The sequence below is a fragment of the Panthera leo genome, chromosome A3, assembly GCF_018350215.1.
Source record: "Panthera leo isolate Ple1 chromosome A3, P.leo_Ple1_pat1.1, whole genome shotgun sequence".
Taxonomy (NCBI): domain Eukaryota; kingdom Metazoa; phylum Chordata; class Mammalia; order Carnivora; family Felidae; genus Panthera; species Panthera leo.
The window spans coordinates 116,614,973-116,639,450 of NC_056681.1; the positions used below are offsets into that span (position 1 = coordinate 116,614,973).

The 24,478-nt window shown below is 52.7% G+C and overlaps 1 protein-coding gene across 1 annotated transcript in view; it reads right to left on the reverse strand.

Moving 5' to 3' along the window:
• TOGARAM2 (TOG array regulator of axonemal microtubules 2) overlaps positions 1–24,478 on the reverse strand; it is a 38,788-nt gene that overhangs the window by 8,541 nt on the left and 5,769 nt on the right. The window contains 12 exon segments of the mRNA XM_042933351.1: positions 3,316–3,532; positions 4,445–4,637; positions 6,199–6,293; positions 6,669–6,786; positions 10,899–11,057; positions 13,004–13,239; positions 14,008–14,113; positions 14,228–14,381; positions 16,443–16,604; positions 16,811–16,958; positions 19,398–19,564; positions 21,870–21,916. Coding sequence (XP_042789285.1) covers positions 3,316–3,532; positions 4,445–4,637; positions 6,199–6,293; positions 6,669–6,786; positions 10,899–11,057; positions 13,004–13,239; positions 14,008–14,113; positions 14,228–14,381; positions 16,443–16,604; positions 16,811–16,958; positions 19,398–19,564; positions 21,870–21,916 — 1,802 coding nt within the window.

The following is a 24,478-nucleotide window of genomic DNA, read 5'->3' on the forward strand; positions in this document are numbered from 1 at the left end:
ATGGATGAGTTTCTAAATTCCTTTCACAATACCATGTTGGTCATATGATTATAGAAGGTAAAGAATTCGGAGTCAGAGCAAAATCGAAAAAGTAGATCTGAAGCTGCCCATTCCCAGCTTATCTGCACTCTCCAGCACTGGCCTGGGGCCACGCTAATCAACAGAACTCCTTTTGATGCTCAGTCTGACTGGGAGGGGGGTGGCTGTCAGCAGCCTGATGTTTTAAGTAGTGAAGTTTCTTCTGTAGCTAGCCCAGTCACAGGGCCCAAAGACAGAACCAGCCAGCCAGCTCAGGAACTGCCCTGATCCCCAGAATAACTCCCCTGAAATCAGAAGGTCCTGGCGCAGAGTAGAAAGGATGCCACCCCAAGCTCCTTCCAGCAGTAACAAAGGGCAGAGGTCAGAGAGCAAGGTGCTCACATGTTTCCTTCCTCACCCCCCCCCCCAAAAAAGGGGACATGGGCAGAAATCCCCACTTGCTCTGTGGACCACCGCACCACCTGCCCCATACACCCACGGGAAAACCAAGGAACCGGAAGAGATGTGGTGACTGTTGAGTCAACTTATCACTGAATTCCAGAATCAAGAGGGACCTTAAAAGGTTGCTTAAGAAGGCCAACCTCCCAGTTTGGCTGTGTCATCTGGACTTTGTGCCAGAAGGCAGACTACCCACTGTGTGTTCTTGTTCTCCTGGCCCCCTGTTGATCAGGGAAACAAACCACAACCTGCTGAGTCATTTCTTTGTGATTCTACACATTTAAGTACTCCACAGCATTTGGCTGTTCCTCTCCAGCCTGGAGCCAAGAATCCCTTGTGGGGGGTGACACCAGCCTTGGGGAAAAAAGCTCCCTCTGCTCAAAGGGCTCCAAGCTACTTCCAGAAGGGACCCTGAGATGCTAAGAGTCTATCGGAGCCACCAGGCTCCACCTGGGTGACATGGGAAGAGAAGATTTACAACCCTTCTCTTCTGTCACTCCTGCCCCAGTCTCTATGTCTACCACCCAATCCCCTGGGACAGTGGAAAGTTTAATTATTTGCATCCATTTTTCCCTCTGCAGGCCAGACTCAGCCCATTCTAGACAGATGAGAACCATTCCCAGAGAGAGCTTGATTCTACCCTAGGTACTCCCTGGCAGGGGTGAATTCTTACTGGCAATCTAAACCCATCCACTTCTGCCCTTTCTGGATATAGAAATCAGCTAGTTAAAAACACCTCCAAAACCAAGACTCTTCATTGGGCTGTGAGTATGGCTCACAGCAAAGCCACATGGCCCCGAGAGCCGCTGCTGCACCTGCTCAAACTGACCGGGAGCCAAGACCCTGTGCTTCCCCCTTTGGGCCCCACAGGAGCTTTTTGCCAGGGATTTACTGGGCTCCATCCAACTCCCTGAGGCCAACGACATTCCATTCCAGCCTAACGCTGACCTAAGGATTAGAGAGGAAAATAGTGCCCTTCATGCCTGCCTCTGTTCTCCTCCCATCAGATCCTTTCACTGATGGGACAGGGTTGGGGGGGGGGGTGGGTATCATCAGCCATTTCCAAGGAGATCCTGTCCCAGGAGGAAAGGACAACTATAGGCATCTTTCCTGGAAGCTGAAGCCTGCCTCAGGGTGTGGTCAGATCACAAAAGCAGCCGTCTCGCAGCCCCTTTCCAGGGTGTCCCACCCAAGTGGGTAGAGGAGGGCCTCAGGTAGAGAAGGCCTGAGCCTTGTGACAATATGAGACACCACATCCTGCAGCCCAGAGTTCCAAAGCTCCAGCGTGCTCCAGGAGGATGGCCCAAGGACAGAAAGTGGAGACAATAACACCTGGAGAGGAAAGTGTTAAAGCTCCTCTCCTCAGACAAGGGTGCTTAGCCTCTTCAAATAGCTAAAGCCTATTTTGCTTGGTGCAGGTTTTCCCAATAAATCCAGGGCCCGCAGTGATTTACCAAGAGCCGTGGTTATTGGCAACAGCAATCTCACTTACCCAGAGCAGCGCTGTGAACTAGCCGTAATTTAAAGCTGGATTTATATTGTTTGTTCTACAGCAACAAACTCAGCAAATCATAAATTCCCTTTGAGATGAAGAGAGGAAATTGACAGTATTTATGAACTGAAGAGGCAGAGAAGGGCCTGACCAGGCCTTTGATTTGTAACTGAAACTGCTTCTGGAAGCTCCAGCCAAGGACACAGCTGCTGTCCAGCCCCAGGGAGCTGGGCTCCCATAGGGTGTGGGCACCAGGAGGGGAGGGGTGCCTTTCGGTGTTTCCAGCCTCACCACGGGGATGCTCTGCGGGTTCTCAAGGCAGGACATTGCTCTGTGCTCATCGGGACATACAGCAACAAGGCCAAAAAGGTGGTTCTCCGAGCATAAGCTTGGTCACATAGAGTCAAGAGTGGTTTGAAAACCCTTGGTTCCTCTGGTCTGGACATGACCGTAGTCATGTGCTACATCACACACACATCTGCACTTCAGTCTGCGTCTTAGATACACCAAATATCACTTTCTAATCATCTACAAAAGGCATAGAGAACAGAAGCGGATGTACCCCAAATTCCACCCGATGTTGGAGAACCAAGATGTGTTAGTGCGAAGCACATAGGACTTAAGGAGCTCTTGCCTTCCCTGATGTCTCTCCCATTGCCCCCCCCCCTTTTCCTTTTCATCCCACCCCCACCTCCACTCCCCCTTCACCCTCCACCCCTCATCCTAAATTCCTCCCTCCCTGAGCCCTGGCCCCGAACAGTCTTTCTCAAAGGCAATGCTTGTCCATCCCATGCTCAAAAGCCAGTGGGATCCCAGCCTGACTCCTGTATCAGACAATCAATCAGTGGACCTGGGTCCACTCACCCATCTACTTTGTCCTCCCCAGCAGACTTGCTCTGCTCTCTCACCGCCATCCGGCCTGGTCCCCATACAAGCCACACCCACTGTTACCATCTCTACACTGTTTCCAGCTTCTTCCTGGTAACCCTGACCTATTTTTCCTTCCATGCCCTGTTGGCTCAATCACTTCAGTACTGTGTGACCCTGGCTGAGTCATTTCTGTCACATGTACTATGAGGAGGCAAGACTAGATCATCTCCACATCTCTTCCACTCCTACCGTCGAGGACCCTCAGGTGGCTGTGACATGGAAAAGTCTGCCAACCATGTCCTGGGCTGTCCACCCCCATCCTTTGCAGCCTCCAGGGAAACATTTGGCCTGAAAGCCCCAGTGCCTGTTAGCACTGTGCTGATTCCCAGCAGGAAGGGTGAGCCCACCCCGCAGAGGGCTCAGGAAGCAAGCCCACTGCATAATGGAGCCAAGCAGGGCTGTGGCAGGAGGCTCACCCAGGCTCTCAATCATGGCGTCCAGCGCAGCTGTGGCAGCGGTATAAATCCCCGAGTTCTTGGAGTTGAGGTTGTCTGCAACAGCGATGATGATGGACAGCAGCATAGGGTGTAAGCTTTCTTTGAGGAGGGGGATCATCTTGGCAAGGGACTCCAGGGCCCACTGGTTCACTTTCTTGTTGGAGTCCTGAAGCCTTGGGGTGAAAGCATCAAAGACCTATTGAGGAAACAGAAACCAAGAGCCCATGGGAACCCAGGCTGGGCAGGAGGCCCACAACCCAACCAACCACCCTTGGCAGGGATTCCTCCTGCCTTCCTGGTCATCCAAACTACACCAGAACATTCTCAGTGACGAGGAGCTTACTTCCTCAAAAGGGAAAGAGGGGAAGAGGGCAAGAACAACTGTATATTGAGCACTCATTGCGTCAAAGCATCTAGAGCATCCCGTTAGGTACCCTGCACTCTCACGGAACGATCCAAACCGATGAAGCATGCATTCCCATCCTCAGTTTACTATTAAAAACAAAACAAAAACTGAGGCAGAAAAAGGTTCACTAACTTTCCCCAGATCACACAGCGAGGCTGCTGACTTCAAGCCTGTGCCCTAAGTACTCTGCTACATGGCTTGACCATCAGCAGCCTCAGTCCTGGAAGAAGCAAACATCTGCCCCTGCTTCCAGCCTGTGAAAGGCCTGTGCTTGCTCCTAACCCACCTGTCCAGCCATCATGGCCAGTCCCCTGGCCAACACATACTCTGCCCCCAAACATCATGTGCCTGGCTAGACCAGGAGCAGCCTTCAGCCGTGGCATCCTCTACCTCTAGCTTCCCCCCCGCCCCCCCCGCTCCCCCCCCCCGCCACCCTGCTATAAACCTGCTAGAGGGATGAGAGATGCCAGGACATCTCTGGGTGGTCCCAAGGGGCCTGGCAAGAGGTGATGCCCTTGCCCCCTTGGCTACTTCCAGGCAGTCCCACAGCGTTACCAAGGCAACTGGATAGCAGGTACTTTTCGGGCTCCCTTTACCCTGAGGGGTCTGGCACAATGTCAAACCCTGTCCTGAGTTTTCCAAATTGAATTTGCACCCACAGGGGACAGCCAGGTGAGACAGCAGGGAAGGGGCAGCACTCACCTGGACCAGGTTGGCGGTGATGAGCTCTGGCTCAGCCTTGCAGCGCTCCAGGAGCCGCCCCACGCCCTCCATCCGAGACTGATATTCTCTGGCCTCCAGCAGTCGCGTCAGCTCCCGAAGCCATTCCACCACCTCCGGGCCACTGTGCATGGAAGGCCGTAGCCCTGCCAGCCGAGGGCCATTGGAACTGAGCCTACGCAGAAGGAACTTCTGACCTGGGCAAGCCCCAGAAGATGGATGCACCTCTTGTCCCATGACCCTCCCAGACAGGTGGAACTGAGACAGGAGTGTCACCTGCAGCTTAGTCCACCCCCAGCTTTCCACCCGCTGCTTGAGGACACTGGCCCCAGAACTCTGGAAATGCCTTTTCCTCAGGGCAAAACAATCGGGTTGCCTAGAGGCCCATCCTTTCATCAGGGGACAGGGCTCTCTCTTCCTGCCTTTTTTTCTCTTTTCAGAAAACATGTGAAGAATGGGGGATGGGTATCAGAGCGAGAAGTGGGAGTCCACGAAAGAATGACTGCACATTTAATGTAGGAGTGAGGAAAGGTCTTGCCAGCTGACTGTGTCCTGAGCCCTGGTTGCCTAGGCCCTGCCCTTCTCCAGTGACCAAGGAAATGTTAAGACTCCCTGTTCTATCATTGTGGGGGCACATAGCTATAGTATCCCCTGATCCAGTGCAGCCAGTATGAGAGCAGTTCCAAACAGGACTCCTATCCCCCACCCCAGCTCAGAACCCGGCTCTCTGAGCTCATGCCCTGCACCCAAGTCCCCTCTGAAAGAGCCCAACACCATCCATTCTGTCATTCAGTCCTACACTCCACACTGTTTGCCCACTGAGTGCCAGGAGCTGTACTGGGCACCGAGAAGAGGGACGTGAAAGACACGCCCTTTGCCTTAAGGAGCTCACAGACCAATGGGAGACAGGTGGGTCAACCGGCTGACAGAGTACTGAAGAACAGAGGGCACAGAGAGAGCCTCGGGGAGACGGTGACAGTGATCCGAATCTTGTGGAGTCTTGCAGAATAAACAGGCATGTTCTAGATGCAGGTGGCTCAGCATAAGCAAAGAAAGGCTCAGTAGGAGATAGGATGGTGGGGAAGGGGGATGGGCAGGGAACATGAGCTGCTCCGGTCTGGCTGAGAGACTGTGTGTAGGAGAGAGCAGGAAGCTAATCTTAAAGAGGTGACAGGGGCTTTCCTGGGCGCCTGCTAAGGAGTTCAGATATGATCCCTCCCCGACACCACAGAAGAAGTTTGAGTTTCAGGCACGTCAGTGATCAGGAGGTTTCTGCTTGGTTTCGGCTCCTCCCAGCGCCTACCCACCCTCCAGCCTCTCCGCCCATTCCCTCTCATCTACCTTCCTCCCAGCTCTGCCTCTAAATTTGTCCCAGGCAGGGCACCCTGATGGCAAAAGGGTGTGCTGCTCTAAGCGGGTGGAGAAACACTGAGTGCCCACAGAGGGCCTGGCCAGCAACATGCCCCGCCTGTACGAGTGGAACTGCACCCCACTCGGCAAGACTGCAGCGGCCAACTTCTACTGGCAAGTGCTTCCGGTCCCACAATGTGGTCTCCCTGAGATTTGGGTGGGGAACACCTCCTATAAATTCACCCATGAGTGCTGCAGACCCAACTAGGTCTCCACCGTAGCCCAGATCCACACAGACTCCCAGAGCCACCCCTGGCCCAGGGCAAGCAGGACGTCTGTGTCGTCAGCCTTCGATGAAAGCTGCAGGGAGACAGGCGCAGCCATACCCATCCTTGCCGGGCAGCCCGTTCTCACACAGCACCAGACTCCTTGACACCTTGCGGCCTTTGGCAGATGGAAGTCCATCACTGTCTTCTATTCCCTTGAAAAATGCACACAGAACATGAGCCAAAGGGGTGGCCCTCTGGGGAACTGCCGGCCACTCCAGGCTACACCATAAGGAAAGGAATAACCCCTTCCACCTGGCAGAGCCTCGGAGGGAACAGCCGAGCCTTCCGGAGCCCTGGTAGTCAGGGCAGGGGTCAAGATCCTCACTGAACAGGAGACAGTGTGGACGCCCAGCAACTCAAGGGACACAGGCAGAGAGGAGCACAACCAGGTCCGAGCACAGAGCAAGGAAATCACATTTATCCCACCAGGCAGGAGTTGTGAGTGAAATGGAAGCCTCTGGAGTGCACACTCCCCTGACCGGCCCAGCTCTGATCTCCACCCTGACCTGCTCGTGCCCCCGACTCACCCGCTGCTTAATGGCAGCCATGACCTTCCGCAGGTCGTGGGACGGGAGGCTCTGCTTCAGAAATGCATCAAACTTCGTGTTCGACATCAAGATATTCACCATCTTCCGGCCATAAAACCTGCCACAAGAGAAAGAAAGGGATGAAAAAATAGCCATAGAAATGCATCATAAATCTGCTTTACAGATTTACAAAAGTTTTCTAATTGTAGTAACAGAGTTTTTAATACTTTTTCTAATGAAGACAGGAATCGCTAATTGAGCAGTTAAAAACTAGATTCATAAAAGAATAAACATCACCCAAAGCCCCATTACCAAGAGAAAACTACTATTAAATTTTTACATATTTCCATGTAGTCTTTCTGATGCGTATACATTTTCTTTGCTATCAGAATGTATATACAACTTGCCTCTGGTTTTTTTCACTTTATCATTAATCATCTTCCCATGTCATCCTTTTTAGTGCATTCATAATATTCCTTTGGATGACTATACTGAAACGTACTTAACTTTTTCTAGTATGGGGCATCCAGAAATCTGAGGAAGGGTGCAGTGGGGCAGTATGGGAGGAAGTGGTCAGCTCTACCTGGTGAACAGTGCTGGGTGGAGGGGGCGGGGAATCAAGGAAGACTTCATAGAAGAGGTGACCCTTAGATTGGGACACAAAAGATGAGTAGGAGTTCAAGATTGAGACGGATTAGGGGGTAAGAGGGTGGTGGAGGGGTGTCATTCTAGGATCCATTATATGGTCTGACATGTCAGCAGGCTTGTGGTTGGAAAACAACAGGCAAGACCTAGATGCGGGATAGAATACAGAGAAGGTACGACCCAATTTCTCAAAACATGAAGGAGTTGGGCTTTAACCTGCGTGCAGTGGGAAGCTGAAGAATGATCAGAATTGCACTGAAGTCGATTATGTCTCTGGCAGCAGTGTGGAGGATGCGTCTCTGTGGACAAGGCAGGGGGGAGGGGGGCAGGGGACCTGCTAAGAGGCCACCATAATAGTCCAGGCGAGAGATGATGAAGTCCTGAAATAAGGCGGTAGAGTGGGAGTAAGGAGGGGTGGTCAGATTCAGGACATGCCGAGAAAGTTGAAACTTCAGGGTATGGGAGCTGATTGGAGGTGGAGCTCAAAGCATCTTCCGTTCTTGTATTTCACTCAACCTAAGACTCCACTGATCATAAAATGCACCATTGACTTATTTTCCACTAAGGAAAAACAGAAACAGAAAACACTGGCAATTTCCACTGCCTTCTATGACACTGCCCCATGTCGGAAGGCAACCCTTCTCTGTATTATCTCAGAAACGGAGTTAACGTTACTTTTAGGTAGTGCCCTTCCCTCCTTAGGTTGGGTAAACTACTTGGTTTGTGGTGGCCTTGTAAGAAAATGTGGAATTTGGTTATTCCTTCCATGATGACTGTTTGCATTAATATCTAATTTATGTCCCATCTCTCTATTTCCATACCTTTTCTCATACACTATAACTTTTCATTTCAATGCTGAATAAGAGTGTAATATTTCCAAGACATTTTAGAGAGCAATTAAACTCAACAAGTCCCCACAGAGCATCCACGGTGACTTCTTAAAATAAATATAAAAGGCTAACAAGCAGAGAAAGCCTCATAGTTTACTTCCTACAATGCAAACTGTAATTCAAGGGTTTATGCTATGAGCAATAATGACCCAAGTTTGCAAATGTGCAGATAGTAAAACCCAAATCAAAATTGCTGCCTGGCCAACAGCAACGGTGAGATGCCTCTGATTGTAAGATACTAAAATGCGGGGGAAACTGTGTGTCTTAGAATCAATAAAGTAGGAAGGTCTCCATTTTGCATCTTCAGTGACTCGGTAAATAATAGTGACTTTTAACAATAGAATAATTTCAAACAGAGAGGGAGGGAGGCAAACCATACGAGATTCTTAAATACAGAGAACCAACTAAGGGTTGATGGGGGGAGGGTGGGGAAGAGGGGAAAACGGGTGGTGGGCATTGAGGAGGGCACTTGTTGGGATGAGCACTGGGTGTCCTATGTAAGTGATGAATCACGGGAATTTACCCCCAAAACCAGGAGCACACTGTACATACTGTATGTTAGCCAATTTGACAATAAATTATATTTAAAAAAAAAAACAATAGAGGGAACACAGCCAGAGAAAGGCTTGGGGAGAAGGCAATGGGTTCATTGAGGGACACTCTGCCCCAAGGATAACAGTGGGACATCTGGTGACAGGCCCTCTGGAGGTAGAGGTAAAGCACTGATGCTCAGGGAAGGGAGACCCTAGGAAGCATCAGAGTTGCTCGGGCTGGAGCCACGGAAGTGGTGACAGTGGTCAGGGAGAATTGTAAGTGGGGGACAAGAATGAAGACACTGCTGTGGCAGGCAGGCAGAGAGGGGGCCACAGAGGGAGAGCGGAACCAGGGAGTGCAGGGCCACAGACACCGGGAGGCATAGGAGCCAAGAAGGAAAATGGAATGTAGTCAATTCCTGCAATGGAAGAGAGGTCAGAAAGGAGAGGGACATTCGAGCTGGAGAGATATTGGATCTTGATTTCCATCCCCCCACCAACAACCAAAAACAAATCTATAAAACCTTCTGGCTCCCCACCAATAATCCTCATTTCAGTGACTGGCACTAACACTTACCCAGCTGTTCAGCTGAAAAACCCAAGCATCATCTTTGATTTCTCTTTGAAAGCCTCACCACCCACATCCTGTTGGCCCTGCCTTCAAAAGACACCCCAATCCAGCTCTCCCCACCCTCTGCTAGCCTCCAGCACCCCTGTCAGGGACTGGGGAGCAGCCCTCTGTCCGGTGCCCCTCGTCCATCCTGCTCCCTCTCTCCTAGCAATCCTCCAATGAGCCACCAGAAAGACTATTTTTAAAAATCAAAAGGGCAGTGAGCCTATAAAGAAACATAAACCCTAGTAATCGGGGTGGGGGAGGAGCAGTCTGACACAATAATGAGCTGTTATTTTTACCCATCAGATCAATGAAAATTAGAAATCCAGATAATGCAAGGTTGCGAGGACGTGGGCACTGGCGCCACGGGTGGGGGGCGGAGGGGCACAGCGTGCTCCCGGGCGCCCTGTAGTGCTCGGGCTGCGTCAGGGGACACATGCCCCTGACCACAGTCCTGCCCCCAGGGCACATTCCCAGCAGCTCTCTGCTCCATCAGGGAGCCATGTGCGCATGTGATGCGGGGCGCTGTCGCAGTGGGGAGGGCCCACCAGTGGACTGCTGGTGTGAAGGCACCGGCTGGTGCACACCACAGAACACGGCTGTGGAGCAGTCCCCGAGCTGGTGTGGTCTTCAGATCTGGTGACCAGACCCAGCAACCAAGGAGTGTGATTAACTGGACCCTAACCCTAGCTCTCCAAGACAGGGAATCAGGTTCTGTCACTCTCCTGTTTAACACCATCGAATTATCTCCTCACACTCCTACTAAAAATCCTCCGGTGGCTTCCGGTCACACACCAGCCCGAATCCCAGCTCCTGGCCGTGGCGCGTGGGGCGCTGCCAGGCCTGGCCCTGTCCTGTCCGCCTCATCTCCCGCCCACTGCTCCCCCCTCACCAGGCACCCTGCAGCCCAGCCTTCTTCTTCCTCCATCACGGGGCCTCTGTACCATTTCTTTTGCCTGGGACACTCGCACCCCAGACCCCCAAAGAGCTAGCTCCTGCTGGCCCATCCGTTCTCAACTCAAATGTCACCCTTCAGAAAGATCTCCCCAGACTTGTAATCAAAGTAGCTGCCACCCCATTCTCCGTTACATCTTGGCGTTTTTCCTCTGTATCCTTTAACCATATCTAGAAGAATCATAATAATTTCTTTATTTTCTGCCTACCCAGACTAGGGGTGAGATCCAGGACAGCAGAGGCCTAATTTTTCTTATTCATTGCCCTATTCCTAATAATGAAAAATGATCTGTTCACTATCCTTGGAAGGAATGAACAGTGGTCTTCGAGAGTGGAACTGGGGTGGGTCAGGATGGGGAGGGAGAGCAGCAGGAGAGAGGGAGAACCGGAGGCAGGGAGTGTGGACCCTCCTACAGGCCTGGCTATGCCTATGCACAGAGACAGACAGCAGCCCTGAGGAAAGCAAACAGCTTCAGTCTATCCGACCCCAGGGAAGCTGAGCTATGGGGGGCCAGGGCCTTCAGGGCTGGCTGGTTGTCTTATCTGCCCTGGGCTGGCCAGGTAAGCAGCCCCCAGGCCCCCGGCCCTGCATCACCTGGTGTCCTGGTTGGAGTCCTGGGCCAGCCTCACCAAGTTCTGCACCAGCATATCTGTGCTGTCCCTGGTGCCTGAGAGAAGCTTCTCGGCGCCTATCTGCTCCAGGACGGCTGAGAGGTGCTCGGCAGTGCATTTCCGGACTAAGGGGTTTCGGTGGCTGAAAGGAAATAAAATCACAGTCAAGGGCTCACACAGGAATGGAGTGTGGGGTCCCTAGAGTGCCACACATGGACCTACACCTGTGCACCCATGCTTCATGCTGTGATGGGCTCTGAAATCTGTCTCCTACGGGCTACAGGGAATCTTCAAGGAAAGAGCAGCCACGTCCTGACAATAGAACCCAGGATGACAATGGCAACAACACAAGGAAGAAGGAGCACCTGAAGCCACCTGATGCTGTGCCACAGTCCCTGTCAAAGGTGCTGGAGGCTAGCAGAGGGGAGGGGAGAGCTGGACTGGTGTATCTTTTGAAGGCTCACCACCCCTGTGCCTTCCTGAGCCCATGTTTGCCTTCCCCATCTTTTCTTCACCTAGAAAGATCCTACCCAATCAACGTCTCCATCTCTGCCCTCTCCAGCCCCCTAGGCAGAATATCCCCTTGTCCCCTGGGAAGTACAGGTGCACCCCTGTGGCTCTCCCACCAGGCTAGGAGCTCCCAGGGAGCTGGAACCAAGCTTCCTCTCAGTGGAATCCTGTGCCCTGCTGGTGCCCGGCACATGCCCACACGTGGTGGGAGCTTACTGCACGTTTGTTGAAATGAATTGAGACAGGAGGGAGGGACAGGGGATCAATGGGTGACTTGGTAACCACAACAGGAGGAACCTGAAATCTTACAAGAGAAGCCCATCAGGGTGCCACTTGTTTCTTTCCCACCTTTTCCAACAGGGCCTGTGTGTCCACAGTTCATTAGGCAGCACTGACCCCTATTTCCCCCAGGGTCCCATCCAGTGTAACACAAAGGGGTCTTCTGGGTTCTCCCTACTCATTATGGTCCAAGGACCAGCTCCATTAGCAACTGAATCAGAATCTGCATTTTAGCGAGATCCCTGGGAATTCAAGTGCACAGCCCTGAGGACACCTGACCCTGGTTCCTGCGACAATGATAGGGTGGTTCAATTTGTAATTAGTGCATGCACTGAGCCAGGTACCCTGCTGAACACCTTCCATCTATTATAGGTTCAACTCCATAAGCCACTGTTACCATCATTTTGCCTGTGAGGAAGCTGTGCTAAGGGAGGAATCCAGAAAAAAGTACAATTAATTTCTCCCAAGTTAATAACAGCCCCAGTGGGCACTCAATAAATGTTCTAGTAAAGGCAGGCACTGTTCTGCTCCTTCATGAATCCATTCATCTACTCCTCACTGTTTTATGAGGAATATACCATTATTATCCCCATTTTACAGATGAGGAAACCAAGGCACAGAGAAGTCAAGTAACAATCTGGGATGTGAACACAGGCGACACGGCTCTGGAGCCCCTTACTCTCTGTACTGGGCTTTGGTGCCATTACCAAAGGCAATGGCTGCTACAACACAGCCTGGGGTCTATCTGAGAAGCCTCCTGCAGGAGCGTCGCAACCGGCTCTGGGGTTGAGAGAAAGGCTTTGGGAAAAGGTTTTGGTTTTGCTTTAGTTTTGGTTCCACAAATGAAAGCAAATCTGGCTGCAGAAAGCCTCCTATGGTAGAAAGCACCTTCCTCCGCCCAGGAAAATGCCAAGAGGTGTGAGCCGAAGTAACATTTTGTGCCTTGCTCTCCTCATAGCCCGGATTTCATCAGAAAGAACGCCCCTCCCCTGGGAGAGGTACAGGCTGCAGGCTGCCTCTCAGCCCTGTCTCCAGGATATTACCACGGACACTGTGATCTCCCCAGAACACAGCAGCTCTCCCCTTCCAGCTGAGGCCCAGGGCTGCCCTGAGCTCACCTCATTATCCCCAGCCTGGCCCAGGAAGGGCGGGAGAGAAGCCCCCCAGGAAGCAGGGTCTTCCTCCCCCAGCTAAATGTGTGAGGCACCTGTCCCATCTGCCCGCTCCCCTCCCATCCCCAGGGCTCTCCCCTCGCCTTACCTTCCCAATCCACCCCTCCCACAACGAGCCAGCACGTACTAGATGCCCGCTGAGGTGAGGGCCCCCAGGGAGCGGGCAGGGGTCACATGCTTCACCATGGCCCCCAGGGACCGGTTGGCCGCTCTCTGGATGAACTCTCTGGTATTCCCCATCTTCTGGAGCAGGCAGCGGGTGATCTCCTCGGCCTCCTGGTCCATGTTCTTCTTCAAGGCCCGGAAGAGTTCTCCCAGGGTGCTGATGGCCAGGCGTGACACTTTGGAGCGGAGGTTGGTGACCTAGGAGAAAGATGGGAGAGGGACCCTCCAGGACCGCTGGACTCTGCCAAGGGCTCCAGAACATACGAAGAATAGGGCACGGCACCACCCTCTCCCACCACTTCCACCCTCATTGCAGGCCTAGGCCTTGCCAGGCTAGAAACGAAAACCTTGCAGCAGCTCTGGACAAAACAGCCCTATTTTCTTAAAAAACACTGTTATTGTTATCACCATAATTATTAATTCCACCTGTAATTTTAAATTTGAACATCTGAAATTTGGGCAACACTTAGTCGGCAAAGTACCTTTACAAATAATGCTCAATTTGGTCTTCACAAGCTGCCCCGCCCTCACCACTGGAATAGTCTACTCCCAAGAAGGAGCCCCACTGTTTCTCCAGGCCCGGCCTAGGCCCAGGACCAGTACCAGGGGAGAAAGTCCTTGGGAAATGTTACAACTTCCCTGAAGATGGAGATTTAGCCCAGAACACTCCAACCCTGCTCAGGCATCTGAGTACAGAGAACAACACAGGGCTGTGGCAAATGGGCATACAGGATTCCAATTATTACAATACCCAGCGATGAGAACAAAGGAAACCCCAGGCCCCAGTCTTCCATTCTGAGAAATGGGCGGGTACCTCCCAACTCCATGGCTGAGGGCTAAGAAGTAAGCAGGGAGGGAGCCACGGCCCCTCCGTGGCTACCATGTGACCCTCACTGAACAAGGGCACCAGGGAAGGGGGAGTGGCTGCAGGGTGGGGACAGTGCCCAGCTGTCTAGGTGGCCTCACCTCCCCCGTCACAGCCAAGGACACGTCGTGCAGCCTCCCAGCAAGGACATCTGAATGACAGGCCGCCAGGCGCTGAATGCTCACCAGGCCCTTCTCCTTCATCTGCCTGGGAAGCGAGTGCCAGACCTCGTCACAGGCAGGTAGGGAGGAGCCCTGCAGACCAGGGGCGCCCCTGCCACCACCCCTCCCCTTGCAGTAGGGGGAGAAGGGGTCTCCTCACCAGTCGCTGCTCTCGAGGCACTGGAGGGCATCCATCAGCCCCAGCTCAGGGTTGGAGAAAGGCCTCAGCTCCTTAAAGGCTCTGAGAGCCATCTCCTCCTCCTCTTCTTCCCATTCGGGAGACCCCAAGGTAAGCACCGCAGGGAGTGAGTTGACTGCACTCACAGAAAAGAGAAGGAACAGGGAGCATTTCAGCAGGAGGACCCAGGCCTGGCCGCGTCCCAAGCCCCCCTCGCACGAGGTGTGCTCAGAGAAGGGACTGGTGGGGGCCGAGAGGGCAGGGCCTGTGCTTCACCGCCGGGGGGCCACGGACACCACCCAGCACTCTACCTTTTGTCGGCCTTTTCCGTCCCGGCCCTGCCAACCTGATGGTTCTGAACAAGCTGGCCTGTGATATGCTGTTGATGTCATGTGACAAAGCACACCATGCCAGTGACTCACCCCCAACCCTACCCTATCTGTGGTTGGGTGAGGCTCATACATCTGTCAAGGAGGGAGCCCCTACTCACACTGGTTGTGTTCCAACCTCATCCCCACCCAGGAACCTGTGTTATCAGTCTGTCCTCCTCCCCCCCACTCTCCATCCTCTGCAAACTTGCCCACAGGCAGGGAAGTGGTCCAAAGGAGGAAGCAGGGAGACGAGACAACGCAGCTAACTGGGGCCCGCGTGGTCAAGATGTGGCCACACCGGCAGGGACTGCCGAAAAGCAGGGATGTTGTTTAAAAATCGGGTCATGTTTTCTAGGCTCTCCTTCCTTGGGGACAGGGCCAGAATCACACAATCCTAGTGGAACAGGAAGGCAGTTTAGTCATCTATCTGGTCCAATGCCTGAATCACGGCACTGAGGCCTCAGAGGTTGGGCCCCTTCCCCCACAGTCCCTCCACGGAGCCATGACAAGAGGGTCTGCTCTGAACCCAGAGCTGTCACTGCCACACCTCACTTCCTTGCTACTTCTTCTCAGAGACTTTTCAGAGACTGGATTCTCCTCTCAGCTTTGGTGTTGGATAAGAGTCATTAGCCAAAATCTTAGTCCCTATGGGCCACCATCACCTAAAGTCAACTTAGGGGACTTTGGGTCTCTGGGTCTCAGTCCTGTTGTCTGTAAAATGAATGGAGTGGATTATCTAGATCAATATCTCCTGAGTGTCAACCATTCAATTACCACTTTCACGATTATTTGTCATATCTCTTAATTACCTATAATTTTATTCATATGGCATGTTTCTTCAAGCTGACCCACTTTTTGAATCTTAAATAAGTTTATTCTAAAGGGAGATTTATGTCACTGCTGTAATTGGTAAACAAATATTATTTTGTCATAGAATAGGGTATTTGCAAGAAAAGTAAAAGGATGATATAAACTCCAGCTATCAAATTATAGCCAGTTTCTGATGCCTCCAGCTGGAAGGAAGATCTCTTTGTTTAAAAAGGAGATTCCAAGTCTGCGAGGCATGCTAAAGACCAGCACCGAATTTAGACTTTCTGCTTGACAGAATCAGAGGGATAGAAAGAGAATGGAAAAGAAGGGTGAGTCAATATTATTTCTGGCACCAAAAAGGTGTTCTATTCTACCACCATGGTCCCACCACACCCCCCACTTAAAGAAACTGTGAACCAGGCTGGTTGTTTTCCAATGTTCTTTAGTAGAAAATCTTTCAAACTTGAACTCTCAAGTGGTTATGCAATAAACAAAAAAGTGAGGCAAAATAGGTATTGCTCGGGTAGAATGGGGTCAGAGCCTCCTTTGTCCCTTGGCACCTTCCTGAGCATCCCACAGAACCTTTGGATCCTGAGATCGCAGGCTGTAACCAGCCCTATCCAACACTGACACTTTATGAGGCAAAGTGTAGGAACCCAAGGTCTTTACAGACCGCTCTCTTCCTCTTCCTGATGTTTCCAGCTACTCTCGTGGGTGCTTTCCACGGGATCTGTGGTCCTGGTGCACTGGTGAGCCCTCCAGGACAAGTCATGTGGGCTGGACACACCTGCCCTTCTCCTAGTAATTCAGCTGCAATTCCCTGGGTCTCCAGGCTGGCTCCCACACTATTCCTCTCTCTCTGGCAAGGTGATTGCACCTCAGGCCACCCTCTACTCTAACATGGGTAATGAGGAGAAGCAGAGCAGTCCCGGTCACCTTTGTCGTGCCCCCAGAGCATCCCGAGGCAGCACAGTGAGCGGGACGTGTGCCCCCCAGCCAGTCGGTCTGGCCCCTACCTGAAGCATGGCGGGCAAAGCTGGGCTCCTGCTTGCTGACAGGGATGCTGGGTAATGAGGGCCGGTTGGCCCGCTTCCTGAGGGTGACACCCATGTTTCTGCGTGGGATGCTCAGCCCAGTGGGCACAGACAAGGTTCCACTACCCCGGAGGGGAAGGAGGCCTGTGGAGGCAAAGAAAGCCCTAGGATGGAGCTGGTCCCGCCTGTCCTCGGCCCCAGTGTCCTCCTCTGGACACGGGCCCATCCGTGGCCCCCTGTCTGGTGTGAGGTTGGGGGACATGGGGAGCTGTGGGTAGTCCCTCTCTTGCCCAGGGGTTGGCCAAGAGGTCTCCCCAGCCTGAGGGAATCTTGCCCTAGGCACCCAGTACCTTCCTTCATCAGGGATCTCCGGGAGCCCAGGCTCTGGGAAGCAAGCTCCCTCTCCCTCTCCGGCTCCTGTGCCCTCTGGAACTCCAACTCCTTCATCTGCCTCAGCCGCATCTTCTCCTGGGCAGACTTGGAGATGGTGACCTGGATCTGGCACAAGGTCAAGGCAAACTCCATTACCCTGAGGACCCAATTGTGTTTTCTGTACCTTCATTTATTCAATCATTGGGAATGTGAGTGGCTTCTGTGTGCCATCACTGTACCGGGAATGAACACAACCACCAAGACCTTGCTCCCTAAAGGCTGCCATGGAGTGGGGAGACAGCAAACAGACCAATCTCGAACATCAGGTGATATGTACTGGAAGGAGAATAAGGGACAGACGGTGATAGGGCTTCCATTTTAAGTAGGAAGACCCAGAGGGACTCCCTGAGGAGGTGAAATTTAAGCAGAGACAGGAATGAGATAAGGGAACAGGGGCCATGCAGACTTCTAGGGGAGAAGTGTGCTAAGTAGAGGGAATAGAGTGCAAAGGCCCCGGGGCTTGAGTGTGCTGGGTGTGGTTGGGGTGAGGGTACTGGCTGGACCACACCAATCAAAGGATGGTAGGACACAGGGTGGAAGGTGGCAGGCGTGTACCAGTTGCCGTGGTCCTTGGTGGGGAGTTGAACTTGTCCTCTGAAGGACACAGCAAACCGCTGAGGTTCTGAGCACAAAAAGTGACATGATCTGACTTCCACTGGGGGGTAAGGGGGCTCCCCTAAGTGTTACTGATTTTTTTTTAACTTTGTATTTAGGAACAACTTAAGACTCACAAGAAGTTGCAAAATAGAACCAAGAGTTTACATGTGGTGGGGTTTGCACTACCACAGCAAGAATGAAGATGACAAAGTGGCCTGATTCTGGACATGTCCCAAAAGTAGGGCCCACCACTTTGGCTGATATATGAGGTGTGGGGTGACAGAGAAAGAGCAGAGGCAAGGATGGGCCCAAGATTTTCAGCCAGTGTAGCTGGAAGGCTGCCATTCACTGAGAGGGGACCCTGGGAGAAGAGGAGATTTGGGGAGGGGGGGTAAAGATTCAACAGTTGAGTTTTGGATAAGGTACGTTTGAAATATAATTAGATATCTAAATGGAAATGCAGAGTATCAGTGAATACACACTTAGTAATATAATTTAACTGCTACTGGAGGTCAGGGGAAAGTCTGGGCCAGACAGAGAAATTTGGGAGTCCTCAGCATATAGATGCCACTTAATGCTTGGCCTGGATCAGGTCACAGGGGTCAATATAAATAGACCAGATGCCAGAGGTCAGGGCTCTAGGGCCTCCAGTGTATAGAGGGCAGGAGGATGAGAAGGAGCCAGCCAAGAAGAACCAGGAAGGAATGAAATCTGATGGAGGCAGAGAATCAAGAAGGAAACCACCCCCTTGCTTCCCCTCCAAGGTGAAGACTTCAAGAAGGACAAGCCATTAAAGCCACTGGTGGGTCAGGTTAGAGGAGGACTGGACTGTGCTGCATGTGGGAGGTGGAGGTCAATGGTGGCCTGGGCATGAGCAGTGTCAGTGGGGCCCAAACCCAACTGCAGTGGACTCAGGAAAGAATGGGTGCAGGCAAGGGAGTAGTCTGGTTTTCCGAAGAATACAGAAATAACAGAGAACTAAGATGCTGATGGGAGTGGTCCCATTTCAAGGAGGATGTTGTTGACGCAAGATCAGGGAGCAATGCTGGGGCTGGGTTGTGGATGGACGAAGCCAGAACAACAGGAGATGGGGACACTGGAAAGCGAGGTGCCCATGGGGATGAAGTTATCATGAGACCCAAGGTCTGACCATGGGTGTGAGTGGCCAAGGGTGGGTCGGTGGTGAGGTCATCTCATGGCCCTGAATCATTTTGCCTTCATTTCATTCCTGGCGCCCTGGCTGGTGTGGGAGAGCTGTGGCACCTGGGCCTTATCATCATCATCATCACGGGATCCTAACATAGCTCATGCACACAGCAGTCCTTTTGTATTTTATATCTCTGTTTCAAAGACTGAGAACGGATCTCCCATAACAGTGACTCTTCAAGTTTTAGTAAATTCATCCAGACCAGGGAAGAGAATCATCTGGACCAAGGTCACCTTAGAAGTGCAAGGTATTTGTCAGCCTGTCAAGCACAGCCTTTGGCTGATCTGCCTCTGAGTCAGCGGCCTCTCAGTTGCTATATTGGGTGTTGGTTCAAATTACTCAACTTGGTTCACCTAAGCCCCTCTGTACTCTCCACATCCTGCTTCCTTCCGAACCATGTATGACCTCCTTCTGCCCTCCCTTCCTCCCCCATCTCACCCCTCAGATCCCCACTGTACTCTGCCTTTCACTTAGCCACTCCCCCCACCCTTCTCTTCCTCTCTCCTGTTTCTCTCCCTTTCTTCGGTCCTGATCCCCAAACCATCTATATGTTCCAGCCTTAAGTACCAGGGTAACTGCCTCAGGGCTCTTCCTTGCCCTCCTCAAGCTGGCCCCACTTTTATGTACTTCAGAAACATGCTTGTGTTCATCCAGTGGTCCACTCTGACCCCAACTTTCTCCTCCCCTCACTTTCCAGATACCTTGGTACTGCTCTCCCTCTGGTCCTCTTCTTTGAGCAAGAGGCGGGCTTCTTTGGCATGGCCGAAGGAGAAGGTTGTCAGCGTAGGAGCAGACTGAGATGAAGGCAGGGCAGCCTTCTCAGGGGCAGCAGACCTATCTCTGGCAGGTGGAGCCGAAGGTTTTGGCTCTGAGGAGTCGAGAACAAGAGTGCAGCTGAGGACACCCAGCACCTTGAGGCAGTATTCATCCCTTTGGGCTGTCCTGGGGCCCTATGACACTGTGGTTGGTGCAACATTTTACTGCCTAAGACTGCCTCTCTCCATTGTTTTGCCCCGTACTTCCTTGTGGCGAAAGACCCAAGTTAAATTTACTCTACAGAACAGCACTGGCAGGCATAGAATGTTCTCCTCCTTTCATTCATCCATCCACCCATCCATCCACCCATCCATCCATCCATCCATCCACCCATCCATCCATCCAATAGTTACTGTATACCTTATTATAAGACAGGGAAGGGAGGGAGGAAGTGTGGGCAGGAAACAGGGGGCAGGTCTGTTGTCTAAGAAATTTAAGATATTTCCTGAGAATGCACATCTGTCTTACCTGGGAGGTGTGCACCTCAGGAAGAGAGAACATAAAATGAGCTCCCTCATCACAAAACATGAAGAGACCAGAGAACCAACAATACTAGTCCAGTCCTCTCATTTTACAGACAGAAAAGCTGAGACCCAGCAACCTTCAGATGCTCTTGTGATTGATACAATACAAACTGATTTCCAAATGACATCAAATCACTAGTATCTCTTTGTTAATCTAGATTTTCCTAATCAATGAATTTCAAAAGTATGTTGTCTTGTGATGGAGGCAAGACAGGGGTGGATTAGTTTTCTTTTAATGAAAGAAATGTTAACTGGGTTCTCCTGTTCACGAAGGTTGGAGCTCACTGTCCTTGGGTGAACCTGCAAATAAGGGGACCACTATCTGGGGTCACCTGAGGCTGGAAGGGGTGTCTTGAATCTGGGACCTCCAGGAGGGCTCCCAGGTTACCCTGGACCTCTGCCCACCCCATGCCTTCTACAAAGGATCCCTCTGCTTGCGTCCCAGGAGAAGGATCAAGGGCCAAGATGGAGGAGGGATGAAGCCTCCATTTGCCCAAAAGTAAAGGGCAGGGCAGAGGACACAGATGTCCAGGTACCAGCTAACCAGGGCAAGGACTGCAGGAATGCCACAAGATTTGGGAAGCCCTCAGCTTCAGACAATACCATGTGAGCTCCTTCTACATGGTAGACGTGTTACACATATTGGGCAATGTTATCCCCAGCTGACAACTGGAGGGTCAGAGGGCCCTTTAAGGACTTTACTACTTGGCATCCCCTCTCCTCACCTCCACCTCCAAGAGAGGCCCTAAAAAGCCTTGTCTGAGCAGCCTGGACCCTGCCGCCAAGCCCCCGGGGACCTAGTTCTCAAGCAGCAAGCTTGTGATGCAGACAAAGGAGTGGTTACAAACTGGGGTCTCCTGGCCCAACCCCCTGACAGCACCCTCAGGGGTAGCTGTTGAGGGACACCGTGGGTGCCAGTGGCTGTCACACCAGACTGCCCAAGGTCACCCCACTGCTGCCCAGCCAGAGAACAGCAGGGGAAAGAGCCACCACAGAAGTTTCTATGCCAGGACCGCCTCTCGGGCTCAGCTCGAGTCCTGACCCTGGGGTTTCTTGGGCAACAGCCTCCCCCTCGCCAGCGGACCCATCTGCTAAGCTATACAGAGTGGCCTGCCAGAAAGCTGGACCAGGAGTCTGCCCCCTCCTGCCAGTCAGCACAGCAGTGGCCTCCAGCCCTCATCCCCGGGCTTGGGGATCCCCACCCCCAACCTGCCCAGGGCTCATCCTCCCTCCTCTCCACAGAGTGAGGTCACCAGGCTGGAGAGCTTCCTGCTCCCTCTTCTGAAGCCTCTCTGCGCCTTGGCCTCTCACTGGCCACCCAGTTGGCCGTATTCCCCTGATGCTGAAACCTTCTGGGGCCAGCTGACTAAGGGGTTCACAGGATGTGGTTTAATTTCTCACTCGGTCTGGTGAGGAGTATTCTCCTCCACTTGCTCAAAACCATGCAGAGGCAGCCCCTCGTGTCAGAAGCTCCGTCTTTGGAGCCATGTGGACCCACTTGCAGATATGCCGGGACTGAGACCTCTGTGCCGAGACTGAGGACAAAACCCAGCTTGCAGAGTCTCAGAGCATGCACTCCTCTGTCACACAGGGTCTACACCTTCCCTCTCAGCTGGCTCACGAGCTGGTGTGGGTCCACATGCCGGGCATAGCACAGGGCCACTGGTCCCCAAAGCGGCACCGCTGGTGACTTCAGCTTCTCCATCCGTGAAATGAGGGGTTCGGGTCCAAGCATGCTCAGGCCTACTCAAACCCCAGTTCTGCCCCCACACCCAGTCCAGGAGGCAGGGAGTTGAATAGATAGCAAGTGGGAGTGCGCAGGGGGGTACATACCCAGAGATTTAGGGGTCTTCTCCCGAGGCCCACTCTCCCGAACCAATCTTAAAAGAACGGGGAAGAAAAAACACTATGAGAGATGGCAAGAAGGAGCCCCTGCTGTGAGGGGTCTGGTAGCCCCGGGATGGGGCAGTGGGCGGGACGGGGCACACAGTGGAGGGGCTGTGGGCGGCTCTGTAAAGAGGCTCTTGGCTAGGAGTTCAAAGCTGCAGGAGACGTAACTCCATCTGCAAAGTCAAGGGCAGGCTGACCGGGAGACCACATCAGGCCAGGCTGGGTCCAGACACCTCAGACCACTGCCTCTGCCCTGCCAGGCACCCACGGCTTCTCCCTGCACTGCCCGTAGCAGCCTCTGCCTCAGTGTGCACTGCCCTCTGTGGTCGTCAAAGTGGCCTTTCTAACTCAGATCTCATGGCACTTCCACACCGAAAGGCCTTCAGCAGCACCTCATTCTCCAGGCTAAAGCTCACCGTCCTCACTTGCGCACACGGGGCCCTGCCACCCTGCTAACCTCACCCGCCCGTGTCATACAAACACCGGTGCTGCCGTGCAAACCCCTGACAGTTCCGTGAACATCTCCATCTCTCCCTCTTCATCTCCCAAACTCTCCTTCAGCCCTCAAAGCTCAGCTCAGGCCTCACCTTCTCCAAGAAGGCTTCCTAGCCTAATCGAGATCAATTTCCACTGGGCTCCCCAGAACCAAGGGCAGCCTTCTACCTTAGTTCTTACCTCACTAGACCCAGTAGGTTACTAGTAAATCTCTCTCGTGAGCTCCTAGAGCACAGAGACTGTCTTGTTTGGCTTTGTTCCCACAGCACATGGCACATAGTAGGTGTTTACTAGCTCTTAGCTAAGTAAACGAATGCATGGATGGATGGATGGATGGATGGATGGATGGATGGATGAAAAAGCAAATGAATGAAAGAAATGGTAATGGAAGCTCCTTCCCACCTATTTGCTAGCCTCACAGGGTTAATGGAGAAAAATCCATGCCATAACTGGACAGCAAATGAGCAGATATTTATCGTGTGTGTGTATAATCCATGCCAGGGACCAAGCTTGGCACCATGGAAGCTGCAGAGGTTTCTGGATATGGCCTCTGCCCTGTAGTGCTCCAAGTTAAAGAATAGGTATGAGGTTTAAATAAGGGTTGAACAAATCAGTGGAGGGGATGTGGTCAAGCAGTCCGTGGGCTGGTTGCTGTGTGGACAGCGCAGAGGATGCCCTTCCCCCATCACCTCCTGGAGGAGAGCAGGGAAGACTAGCACAAGGAGAGGCATGGAACCGGGGATTAAAGGACAGCAGGCTCTGAAAGCAGAGTGAAAGGCTGGTGTTAGGGTTGGGGAGGCGCCACCAGGGGCTCTGGAGGGTCTGGGGGTGGGAAGGTTCCTGCAGAGCAGCACAGGGGGGCTGCTTGAATGTCAGACCAAGGAGAGTCGACTTTAGGCTGCTGGCACAGGAAGTCAAAAAATGTGGATCGTGTGGAAGAAAGGTACAGAGGGCGGTGGATGAGAATCGATTAGGATGCAGAGCCCAGGGGGGCCAGGAGCCAGGCTAAGAGCTGTCAGGGAGCTCAAGAGGGAGCCAGTGAGTGAAAACTGAGAAGAAAGGCAGAAGCAAGAGAAGGCCTGCACCTCAGTGGACATCAGGAGGTCATGGGAGGGAGGCAGTTTGGGGAAACATGAGGTGCCCCATCCGTGTGGTCGGGACGGGGGCACAGCCTCCCTCTCTCTGACATGACAAAACTGGAGTTGCCCAACAGGAGGATGGAAATCCAGAGCTCGACTCGAGGGAGACCTCAAGGCCGAGCAGGGCATGAGGAAGACACCCATCCCTGGAAGCTGCCGGCACAGACAGGACTCCTCCAGGGGAGAACGAGGAGATGGGTACAAAGGGCTGGGAACAAGCTTCAGGAATGGCCATGTTTAAGAGACAGGCAAAGGAGAGCACAGGGGAGACTGCCTGGAAGGTCTTGTCACAGAAGGTCAAGAAGCGGGTTTCAAAGTCAGGAAGGCAAGGAAGGAGAAAACTCCAAGGACATCAACGCCCCACATGATGTGAAGTCAAGAGCAATGAGATGGGAGTAAAGGTCACTGGTCTGGGGCTAGAAAGTCCTTCCAGCCACCAGGAACGGCTTTGAGGGAGGGAAGGAGTAGATGTTTGAGCAGAAAGGAGGAGGGGCCTAATGTGAGGAAGTAGAGGTTGATGGAGCTCCAGTCCAGGAGCAGGCCCACACTCCTCCAGGGTTGAGAAGGAGGCAGACATGTATACAGACAGAAGGGAAGGCAGCATGGGAGATGGAGAGGTGAGGAGGCATGAGAGAAATGGGAAAATTCAGTACAGCATGCCCCAAAGCTATGCAGGAAATGAGGCCTTTCTCCCTCTCACTCTTGTCTCTCTGTCTCTGCCACTGTCTCTGTCTCTCTCACGCGTGTGCACATGCGCACGCGCATGCACACACACACACACACACACACACACACACACACACACACTTGCTCTGACATTAGTCTGACCTGCCCATGGAGATGTTCTAGGCCATCTGAAGAGATCCGTCTGTCCCACTTATGAGCCATAAATGTGGACTCATTAACAACACAGCAACC